Source organism: Pongo pygmaeus, chromosome 10 (assembly GCF_028885625.2).
Source record: "Pongo pygmaeus isolate AG05252 chromosome 10, NHGRI_mPonPyg2-v2.0_pri, whole genome shotgun sequence".
Classification (NCBI taxonomy): domain Eukaryota; kingdom Metazoa; phylum Chordata; class Mammalia; order Primates; family Hominidae; genus Pongo; species Pongo pygmaeus.
The window spans coordinates 47,082,932-47,095,175 of NC_072383.2; the positions used below are offsets into that span (position 1 = coordinate 47,082,932).

At 41.4% G+C, this 12,244-nt stretch overlaps 1 protein-coding gene across 2 annotated transcripts in view; it reads left to right on the top strand.

Annotated features, from left to right (window-relative positions):
- Positions 1 to 12,244, top strand: part of SPATS2 (spermatogenesis associated serine rich 2) — a 165,231-nt gene that overhangs the window by 88,719 nt on the left and 64,268 nt on the right. For both annotated transcript variants that reach the window (XM_054445490.2, XM_054445488.2), the window contains one exon: positions 6,166 to 6,433. In XM_054445490.2, the coding sequence (XP_054301465.1) occupies positions 6,409 to 6,433 (25 nt within the window). In that variant the 5' untranslated portion in view covers positions 6,166 to 6,408. The remainder of the gene's footprint in view (positions 1 to 6,165; positions 6,434 to 12,244) is intronic.

Consider the following 12,244-nt stretch of genomic DNA (forward strand, 5'->3'; position numbering starts at 1 on the left):
TGGGAGGCTGAGGCAGGAGGATTGCTTGGGCCTAGGAGTTGGAGACCAGACTGGGCAACATGGTGAAACCCTGTCTCTACAAAAGATAAAAAAATTAGCTAGGCATGGGGGTATGCGCCTGTAGCCGTGACTCAGGAGGCTGAGGTGGGAGGATCATCTGAGCCTGGGAAGTGGAAGTTGCAGTGAGCCAGGGTCGCACCGCTGCACTCCAGCTTGGGTGAGAGTGAGGCTCTGTCTTTAAAAAAAAAAAAAAAAAAAAAAAAGTCCATTCCGCACCACCAAGTTTCGTCATGTGCTCTTACCTCTTCTCGTTTATGCTAGCCTTTCATATCTCAGCACCACCATCAATTGCACATAAAGTTTCAAAAGTGTACACAGCCTTTACCCTTGCCTTTGTAGCGTTGATATGATTTCATAAACTAAAGGGTCTGCTCAGTTTTTACTGTTTTTGTTTTTGTTTTTTTAATTAAAAAAACTTTAAAGTCTGGCTTGCTGAAGTTACATCTGTATCTATTATCCTTCTGGTCAGTTAGCGATTGGTTAAAGGTTGTACTAAAACACGATGAACCAGTAAAGCTTGCACCCTCTGTAGATCGTTGTGTGTTGGGGACTGCCTTCAAAGCTCATAATTTTTAATTTCCACTGGGCCTTTTTGAGTCTTTGCTGCTGCTATGTGTACGCTTATGGTCAGCCAGAGGTGTGTGGATAGTTTGGACCTTCTCCAATATCTGCATCATGAATGTGTGGAACATTTACCAAGGTCCCCCCTGTAGTCTTTGTTTTCTGACACAGGGTCTTGCTCTGTTGCTGAGGCTAGAGTTCAGTGGCACAGTCGTGGCCCTCTGCAGCCTCAGCTTCCCAGGCTCAAGCAGTGCCCCCACCTTAGCCTTCCGAGTAGCTGGGACTACAGGTGTGTGCTACCATCCCTGGCTAATTTTTAAATTTTTTTTTTTGTCAAGGTAGGATCTTACTCTGTTGCCAGGCTATGTTTGTTTGTTTGTTTGTTTGAGACAGAGTCTTGTTCTGTTGCTTAGGCTGGCATGCAGTGGCACAGTCATGGCTCATTGCAGCCTCGACCTCCTGGGCTCAAGCCATCCTCCCACCTCACCCGCCTGAGTAGCTGGGAGTACAGGCACATGCCACCATGCCCTGCTAATTTTTGTATTTTTTGTAGAGACACAGTCTTGCTGTGTTGGCCCGGCTGGTCTCAAACTCCTGGGCTAAAGCAGTCCCCGCACCTTGGCCTCCCAAAGTGCAGGGACTACAGGCATGAGCCATAGTGCCCAGGTCCCTTAGTCTTGTTTCTGGATTTCCCTTTTAAATTTCTATGTAATCTCCTGGTCTTTTGCTTGCACCAACCATGACAGCAGCCTCAGGCTAGCTGAGCCCTTGGTCTTGCTTGTTTGCCACCAAGAAAGCGAACTGTTACTGACTGCCTGTGGGTATGGGGTTTTTCTGTGCTTTGCTTCACAAGTCAGCCCCCTCTGTCAGTGAAGCTGCTGGTTTTCATGGCTTTCCCTACCTTGGTAGAACTACCTTTCCCACTCACCTGGGGGTATGTGATGGGAGCAGCCATAGACTGCCACTGTTCTTACCACAGGTTCAGTAGGTTTCTTGTGAATAACCACAGAGAAGATAACGTTTGAAAAAAGACCTGAAGGAGACTGAGGAAGTATTCCATGTAGATAACTGTGGGAAATAACATTCCTGGCAGAGGGAACATTCAGGGCCCTAAGATGAGAGCATATCTAGAGTGTAAAAGGGATGATAAAGAGGCCAGTGTGGCTCCAGTGGAGTAAAGGTAAAGGAAGGAATCAGAACAGACAAGACTGCTTAGGCCACTGTAAGGACTGGCTTTTATTTTGAATGAAATGGGGAGCTGCCAGAGAGCTTTCAGCAGCAGAAGTGGGACATAATCTGTCTTACAATTTTAATAGTGGCCATAGTGAAATAGCAGCGAGAGTGGCAGAGTAGAAGACTCAGGATGAGAGATTCTCATGATTTAGACAAGGGTAGTAGCAGTGGATGCGGTGAGAAGTGGTCCAGCTCTGGATGTATTTTAAAGGTAGAACACATGGGATTCTTCTGATGGATTGGAGGTGGTGGGGAATGAACAGATTCAGGTCTTTATTTAAAGGGAAATTTCCTGTTTATTGTCTGCAAATGATTTTTCTGTTCCCTTTATTGAGTCCTATAATTTTTAAGTCCTTGTATTGATTCCAGTTATTCTTAGATTGGATCATTTTTTGTTCCCTAATGTTATCGTCTATTATAATTGTTTTCTCTGTTTTTTTCTTCTGACAGGTTTGCTTCATTCCATTCATTCTATTTTTATCTGTGTCCATTCTGTTTCTTGCTATTTCTGACTTCTTATTGGATCCATAATTTTTTTTCCAGTTTTTCTTTAACTTTGCTATCTGATTTACTTTCCTTCTATTTTTATCATTTATTTTATAGCTTTTTTAAAATTCAACTTGAACTCAAATTCTTATTTGAAATATTCAAATAAGTATTCAAGGAGGAATCTGCTTTTGGTTTGAGGGTATATATTGTTTTCCAGGTTGGGTTCTTCATCTGTTGCATGGAAATTTCTTGTCTCATTGTATTTCTCTTTTTTTATAGTAGGTTTGATAGTTGCTATGTCATTTTTATTTATCTTCTTCATGTTATATGTGGATAGCTCTGTTTATACCTTTTTGTTTGTAGCTACAGAGTATAGATGAAATAACCTTGATATGTTTCTAAACTTCTTTGGGACCTATCTCACCCACCCCTGCTCATCCACTATGGTTATTTGTTGATTGTTGCTTTCATCCTCTTTTTTTTTTTTTTGACACGGAGTTTTGCTCTTGTTGCCCAGGCTGGAATGCAGTGGCATGATCTCAGCTTACTGCAACCTCCGCCTCCCGGGTTCAAGCAATTCTCCTTCCGCAGCCTCCTGAGTAGCTGAGATTACAGGCATGCACCACCATGCTCAGCTAATTTTGTATTTTTAGTAGAGATGGGGTTTCACCATGTCGGTCAGACTGGTCTAGAACTTCTGACCTCAGGTAATCCACCTGCTTCAGCCTCCCAAAGTGCTGAGATTACAGGCGTGAGCCACCATGCCCGGCCTCATCCTCTTTTCTTTAACCTGAGTACATGTGCTGTTGAGAAGCTTGCCACTGAAGGGTTCAGTTATTTTTGGCAGATCTGAGTTCTGTTCTTTTTTCTAAAATCTTATTAAGTGTGCCCTATCCAGGGGTATATTCCATGTATTTCCATAGGCTTTGGCTGGTTCTCACAGCTTGGCTCAGTGTTCTGGAAGATGGTAAGTTTCAAATACTCACCCTGCTTTTCCTGAGGTCCCACTGTGGTTTGTAGAGGTTCTTAATCTTGATGGAATACTTTTTAAAACTTTCGCAGAATTACCTACTTGACTCTTCAGTCTCCTCTTTTCAAATTGGAAAGTATTTAATATAAGTGTACTCTCCTTTCCTTCTTGCATTGCATTTTGTAAATGTTTTTCCAGTCAGGTGTCCGGGTATAAGAGTTCTATAATCCTTATAATGCTTAAAAAAATTATTATTTTTCAGCCAGGCATGGTGGCTCATGCCTGTAATCCCACACTTTAGGAGGCTGAGGCAGACTGATCACTGGAGGTCAGGAGTTCAGGACCAGCCTGGCCAACATGGCGAAACCCTGTCTCTACTAAAAATACAAAAATTAGTCGGGTGTGGTGGCAGGTGCCTGTAGTCCCAGCTCGTTGGGAGGCTGAGACAGGATAATCGTTTGAACCCAGGAGGCAAAGGTTGCAGCAAGCCAAGATTGCACCATTGCACTCCAGCCTGGGCAACAAGAGCATGACTCTGTCTCCAGAAAAAAGAAAAGAAAAAAAAATATTGGCCGGGAGCAGTGGCTCACGCCTGTAATCTCAGCACTTTGGGAGGCCAAGGTAGGCAGATCACTTGAGGTCAGGAGTTCAAGACCAGCCTGGCCAACATGGTGAACCTCCGTCTCTACTGAAAATACAAAAATTAGCTGGGCATGGTGGTGCATGCCTACAATCCCAGCTACACGGGAGGCTGAGGCAGAAGAAACGCTTGAACCTGGGAGGTGGAGGTTGCAAGTTCCATCTCCTTTTTTTTTTTATTGTTAGCACATCTCTGCTGGCAGGAACTTATGCTTTCTTTACCCAGAAATCTTGGGCATGTATCTTTAAAATGTTTAGTAATATAGAGAAACAGCATTTGTATCTTTGTAATTTAAAGGAGCTTCCTGCAGTATGGACTAATCTCATTTTGATGTTTCAGTTTTCCATGTTAAAATTCCTTTGCACTTCCCTCCTTTCATGTGAAAAAACATTTTAAATGGTTTGTTTTCAAGGCATGATAAATCTAAGTACTGGCAGCTGGCCTGCAAATGTAACAAACCGCACAGCTCATGCACCTAGGAGGTCACAATAAGCGAACAGAATGTAGAGGAGGGGTCAGCCCATAAAAGGGAAGAAAGTTTCGTAATTGGGAAATCAAAATTTAAGCAGAGAAGGAGATAGGGTATAACCTTATAAGGGGGATAATAAAACTTTGGCAATGTCCAGGAAGATTGTAACCCCATAGTACTCAACCAGTGAGGAACTGGCGGAGGGACTTGTATGCTAGAAGATAAATTACCTGTTGTGACTGTCCCGGTGTGCCTGCCCACCAGACACCTGATCTTGCAAGACCATTATTATTATTATTATTATTATTATTTATTTTATTATTTATTTAATTTTTGAGATGGAGTTTCGCTCTTGTTGCCCAGGCTGGAGTGCAATGGTGCGATCTTGGCTCACGGCAACCTCCACCTCCTGGGTTCAAGTGATTCTCCTGCCTCGGCCTCCTGAGTACCTGGGATTACAGGCATGTACCACTATGCCCAGCTAATTTTGTATTTTTGGTAGAGACAGGGTTTCTCCATGTTGGTCAGGCTGGTCTTGAACTCCCAGCCTCAGGTAATCTGCCTGCCTTGGCCTTCCAAAGTGCTGGGATTACAGGCATGAGCTACTGCACCTGGCTAGACCGCTATTAAAAAGTCTCACGTTTGCTGTTCTTCGTGCCTCTAAGTCCATTCTTTGGGTTTGTACGGTGAGTGTGTTTCTCACATTTCACATCCCCCCCTATATTTTTTATAGCTGTATTTGAGCTGGGAAACCTGAGGAGAGGTTAGATATAAGAAATTCTAGGCTTACACCTGTAATCCCAGCACTTTGGGAGGCCCAGGCAGGCGGATCACGAGGTCAGGAGTTCAAGACCAGCCTGGTCAAGAGACTAGCCTGGCCAATATGGTGAAACCCCCCGTCTCTACTGAAAAAAAAAAAAATACAAAAAATTAGCCAGGTGTGATGGCGGGTGCCTGTAATCCCAGCTACTTGGGAGGCTGAGGCAGGAGAATCACTTGAACCTGGGAGGCGGAGTTTGCAGTGAGCTGAGATCGCACCATTGCATTTCAGCCTGGGCAACAAGAGTGAAACTCTGCCTCAAAAAAAAACAAACAAACAAACAAAAAAAGGAATTCTAGAGGAAGAGAATAGACCCTTGATTTGGATGAGAAGATCAAATGGCTCAGGCCTGTAATCCCAGCACTTTGGGAGGCCAAAGCAGGTGGATCACGAGGTAAAGAGATAGAGACTATCCTGGTCAACGTGGTGAAACCCCATCTCTACTAAAAATACAAAAAGTAGCTGGGCGTGGTGGTGCACGCCTGTAGTCCCAGCTACTTGGGAGACTGAGGCAGGAGAATCACTTGAACCCGGGAGGCACAGGTTGCAGTGAGGTGCCAAGATCATGCCACTGCACTCTAGCCTGGTGACAGAGCGAGACTTCATCTCAAAAAAAAAGAAAGATCTTAGGGAGTGGTAAGAGGTAACATTTTAGTTTGCAAAGCAGAGATGGGGATATTTCAGATGGATACAAAAGATAAGAAGACTAAGAGAACATACTTTCTAAACTAAGAGGATAATCTGATTCTAAGATTAAGTTTTCTTAAGAAAAATTCTGCTTTTCAGCAGCTACATTGTTTCTATAGTACTTAAAACTAGTTTTGTATACAGAAATACAAAAGAAACCTTGTGGATATCTTAGAAATTTTGTACAGATAGTCATTACTGTAATAGTATATGTATGTTTGTGTTTTTCCCTCCAGAATCTCCCTGGAAACGGAGACATGAATGTCTGCAATGATACTTCCTGACAAGAAGTTGATACAAGAAAAGGAAAGGAGATTAACAGCTAGCCAGCAGAATTTCGAACAACAGGATTTCGTATTTTTTGCTTCCAACTACACACTTCCGTTGCCCACTTTTAAATCAGAGATACCTACACTCAAAACCCAGACAAGGCAAAAGGATACTTTTCTTGTATATTTTTTGAGATCAAAGAAACGACAATGTCCAGGAAACAGAACCAGAAGGGTAAGATTAGATGTGGGCATAAATTGTTACAAGCATAGTTATAAGGATCCCCATTTATAGCTGTATATTTAAAAACTGTCCTTCTAATGTGTTTTGAATGGTTTTACAAGTATTTATGGATATTAGATTATCGCTTTGTGTATTACCAGTCTGGGAATTAATTCATATAACAATAGCTTTTCTACTCCACACAGACTTATCAAATTGTAATATACTTACAATCTTGAAGATGCATTTTTGAATACTGAACATATGTTAGGGAGATGTGTTAAGAGGGCTAGCTTGCTGCAGGATATTCTATGTTGTTTGAGTTGGCATTTTTCTAGAGAAAGGCAGTGGAGCAAGAGTAAATGTTTCTGGGTTTTGTTTCCTTCTTTAGCTTTCCTTCCGGGAATGTTCCTCTAGCTTCTTATCTAAAGTGAAATACAAGGTGCAAAGAGTCAGGAAATAGAAGGGTAGTTATAATGGAGGGAAGGACAACAAAGACTTTGTAAAACCTTTTTCTACTTTTCTAGAATAGCTGTAAAAATTTAAAGGGACAAAGTGAACAACAGCATTAGAACTATTGTAGATAATTGGAATATATTGATTAAAAGAATGATCATAGGTATCTCGGTGTTTTCCCCTCATTCAATTTAATTTCCAGTTCAAAGTTAATGTTCTTTAATTCAAAACAAAGCTTCATACATCCAGGTCTCACATGTTAAATATGAAGAAAATGCTTTTAAACTTAATTTTGACTTGGTAGTTCAAAAACCTCATAAGAAAGTAAATAAACCAGATTTGTGGTTTCAAAAGTTGTAGCTTCATTGTGTAGTAAATCTATAGGAAGAATTTGAGCTCTAAGGAATGCTTAGATTACTAAAGCTGAACTGTTCTATGGAATGAAATTTGCCAACGGAAAAGTTTTTTTTAATAACCCAAGTTTGTTTTTTCTTAGTTGTTATAATTCAGTTTGTTTTTTCCCAGTTATGCTTGAAACATTGAGCATCAGTTTTCACCCTGCAAATGAGAAATACTATAGTAAAAATAGGGTTCTGGAAAAGTTGAGCATTTAATTTTTCCTAAAAAAAGTTAACTTCAGCAAATTACTTTGACCTTTTTAAAACTAGAGAGTCTTTATTTCATGTCTGTGTTTTACCAGAGCTGTAGAAAAGAAGTATCATTGTGAAGCAGGATATTTCCCTGGCCCCTTTGCAGGAGTCTCTCCTTTACTCAGCCTGCCTCTCTCAACTCCTCACAGGAAGGAGAGCGCGAGTGAACAAGGAAGGAACTGGAGGGCATGAGTGCTGGAACCGGCTGGCTGCTTCAGTGCCAGCGGGGGTGAACTCTGTGTGGGCCCTGTGGCAGTGTCCAGGCTGTGGGGTGCCTGTGACCCCCGAAGCTCCAGAAGGCATGTTACAGTGCTCTTTTAGCTCTGCCATCTGTGGACGGCTTAAGTGTTAACAGCTCAGTGGGCCCTTTTCCCCGTTGCGTGGGGTGGCTGCCCTCTGCCAGCAAGGGCAAAGGGCCAGTGTGACAGCCTTTTGTATCTGCACTCATGGCTCCTGAGCTCTTGTCTGGCGTCCAGGAAAAATGAGGTCACACGAATGAATTGAAGGATGGTAAACGCGGGAGATTTTATTGTTGATGAAAGTGGCTTTCAGCAGGAAGGGGAGCTGAAAAGGGGTTGGTGGGGTGTGGGTAGATAATCTTTCCCTGAAGTCCAGCTGTCTCCAGCTAGATTTTTCTCCAAAGTTACACCATCAAGCTGTCCCTCTAAAACATCCTGACGTCCAGCTAGTTCTCTCTGCTGGCTGAGTCTGGGGTCTTTATAGGCACAGAATGGGGCAGGGCAGGGCCATGGGTGGTTTAGGAAAAGGCAACAGTCAAACAGGAAAACAGGAATATAAGTTCTCACATTGGGCCGAGGTTTCAGGCGTTTTGGCTTGAGGGTGGAGTTTTCACCGGTGACCCACCCTTTTCTGCCTAGAATTTCTCTGCCTCCTGTCCCCATCAGTTGCTTTTTTCTAATTATTATAAAATGAATTTAAATATTACTATAAAATGAATTTAAATTTTAGACTACAACATAGGCTGGGTCGGGTGGCTCATGCCTATAATCCCAGCACTTTGGAAGGCTGAGGTGGGTGGATCACAAGGTCAGGAGATCAAGACCATCCTGGCTAAAACAGTGAAACCCCATCTCTACTAAAAATACAAAAAAAAAAAAAAATTAGCCAGGCGTGGTGGCGGGCACCTGTAGTCCCAGCTACTCAGGAGGCTGAGGCAGGAGAATGGTGTGAACCCGGGAGGCAGAGCTTGCAGTGAGCAGAGATCATGCCACTGCACTCCAGCGTGGGCAACAGAGTGAGACTCTGTCTAAAAAAAAAAAAAAAAAAAAAAGACTACAACATAGACACTAAGTGCTTACCAGTTTTGGTTGAACTTAGCCTAGATGTACACTTAGGTGGAAACAAAGTAAAGCTTACGTGTTGTTGGGACTTTCTCTGAAACAAATCTATGCATGTAATTCATTTGCACGTCTGATATTTGGTCCCATGAAATATAAAATATTACAACATTTCATTTATTCATTTATGTGTTTAAAGTGTCATTGCTTTGGGTTTTAGTAGTCTAATCTGTAAATACACTGACTTTATGAACTTGGTTATACTACATTAAAAAGAAGGGTCTATGGTAGTCATTGTTCTTAGTGGTATTTCATTTACAGGCTCTCATTTTGTAATGAGTTACGTTTTTATTCAGCAATAGACCATATTTTCATATTTTCCTTTTGTCAGTAATACTTGTAAATTCCTTATTTAATGAAATACTTAGTGGAGTTAAACTTGAACAGCTTAAATTAAATTAAGTCAGTTCCAGTTAAAACTATTGATTACTCCAAGCCTGTTAGCCAATATCTAGCAGAAGTCAGAGCTGTGCTTCTTAGAGTGTGGGCTGTAGACCCTATTCCTGTCTGTGAACTGGAGAAGTAGAAATGAAGAGTGTTTAGGAACTCTCTGATAGTGATTTGACAGTGTGACAACATCTAAGCCCTTTTAAACACAGTTTTATTGGGGTATAATTTAAATACCTTAAAATTTGCCCAAGTGTATAATTTGATTATTTTTAGTAAATTTATGGAGTTGTGCACCATCACCAAAATCTTGTTTTAAAACACTTTCTGACTGGGTGTGGTAACTAAAGCGTATAATCTCAGCACTTAGGGAGGCTGAGGCAGGAGAATGGCTTGAAGCCAGGAGTTCAAGATCAGCCTGGACAACATAGTAAGACTGTCTTAGCCAGGTGTGGTGGCTCACGCCTGTAATCCCAGCACTTTGGGAGGCCAAGGCGGGCAGATCACCTGAGGTTGGGAGTTCGAGACTAGCCTAACCAATATGGAGAAACCCTGTCTCTGCTTAAAAAAATAGTAATAAATTAGCTGGGTGTGGTGGTGCATGCCTGTAATCCCAACTACAGGAGAATCGCTTGAACCCGGGAGGTGGAGGTTGCGATGAGCCGAGATCACGCCATTGCACTCCAGCCTGAGCAACAAGAGCAAAACTCCATCTCAAAAAAAAAAAAAAAAAGACTCTGTTTCTACAAAAAATAAAAAAATTAGCCAATTATACTGGCACATGCCTGTTACAGTCCCAGCTATTTGGGAGGCTGAGGTGGGAGGATTACTTGAGCCCAGGAATTTGAGGCTACAGTGAGCTATGATCACTACACTCTAGCCTAGGTGACAGAGCAGGACCATGTCTCTTAAAAAAACAGAAACAAACCCCTCTTTTCCTTATCCCCCAGTATTCTCTTGTTTGTTATCAATTCCTGCTCCCTACCCCAGCCACAGGCAAACATTGATCTTCTGTCACTTTATTTTTGCGTTTTCTAGAAATTTCATATACACATATTAGTACAATATAGTTATTATGTCTGGCTTCTTTTCACTTAGTGTAATGTTTTTAAGGTTCCTCCATATTGTTGAATGTGTCAGTAGTTTGCTCGTTTTTACTACTGAGTAGTCTTGTTATAACACATTTATCCATTTACCAGTTACTATTCATTTTGGATTGTAGTTTGTGCTGTTATGAATGATTGTCAATTATGTACCTTTGCTTACAAGTCTTTATGTGGACATATGTTTGCATTTCTTTTGTGGAGGTACTTAGGAGTGGACTTCTTTAACTTTGTAAGAAACTTCCAGATTGTTTTCCAAGGTGGCAATACACAGTTTTACAATCCCACCAGCAATGTATCAGGATTTCATATTTTTCATATCCTCACCAACACTCGGTATGGTCAGTCTTTTTTTTTTTTATATTATAGCTGTCTTAATAGATGTGTAATGGTATCTCATTGTGGTTTTGATTTGTACTTCCCTAATGACTGATGATGTTGACCATCTTTTCATGTGATTATTAGCCATTTATATTTTTTTTGGTGAAATGTCTGTTCAAATTCTTGATCCATTTAAAAATTTTGGAGTCTTATTATTGAATTCTAAGAGTTCTTTGTATATTCTGAATACAAGTTCTTCATCAGGTGCATGATTAGTAAGTATATTCTCCCATTTCATGGCTTGTCTTTTAATTTTCTTGATGGGCCGGGCGCGGTGGCTCACAGCTGTAATCCCAGCACTTTGGGAGGCCGAGGCAGGTGGATCACCTGAGGTCAGGAGTTCAATACCAGCCTGGCCAACCTGGCAAAACTCTGTCTCTACTAAAAATAAAAAAATTAGCTGGGTGTGGTGGTGGGTGTCTGTAATCCCAGCTACTTGGGAGGCTGAGGCAGGAGAATCACTGGAATGCAGGAGGCGGAGGTTGCAGTGAGCCAAGATCATGCTGTTGCACTCCAGCCTGGGTTACAGTGTGAGACTCTGTCTCAAAAAAAAAAAAAAAAAAAAAAAAATTCTTAATGGTGTCTTTTAAAGAGTAGAAGTTTTAAATTTTGATGAAGTCCAATTTATCTTTTTTTTTTCCATCACAGATTGGGTTTTGGTATCATGTCTGAGAATTCTCTGCCTAACTCAAAGTCAGAAAGACTTTTTCCCAGAAGTTTTATAGTTTTATCTCATGTATTTTAAAGTCTATGATCCTGTTTTAGTTAGTTTTTTTGGGTTTTTGGGTTTTTTTGAAACGGAGTCTCTCTCTGTCACCCAGGCTGGAGTGCAGTGGCGCAATCTCAGCTCACTACAACCTCCGCCTCCCAGGTTCAAGCAGTTCTCTGCTTCAGCCTCCCGAGTAGCTGGGATTACAGGCGCCCACCACCACGCCCAGCTAATTTTTGTATTTTTAGTAGAGACAGGGTTTCACCATCTTGGCCAGGCTGATCTTAAACCCTTGACCTCATGATCCACCTGCCTCAGCCTCCCAAAGTGCTGAGATTACAGGCATGAGCCACCACGCCCGGCTGAGTTAGTTTTTATATGAGGTATAAGAGTCTAAGTTTACTTTTTTGCATATGGACATCCAGTTGTTACAGCATGTTTTGTTGACGAGGCTATCCTTTCCTCCTTTGAATTGCCTTTGTTGAAAATCAGTAGACCATGTGAAGATTTATTTCTGGACTCTGTTCTGTTACATTGATGTATATGTCTGTCTTTATGCTAGTACACTGTATTGATTAGTATGGCTTTATAGTAAATATAGTTTAATAAGTAAGGAAGATACATCCTCCAATGATTTTTCCCCCCAGAATTTTTTGGGCTATTTTGGTTTCTTTACATTTACATATGAAATTTAGAATCAGATTGTCAGTTCTTACAAGAATATCTGCTTGGAATCTGATAGAGAGTGCACTGAATCAGTAGGCCAGTTCGTGTAGAAT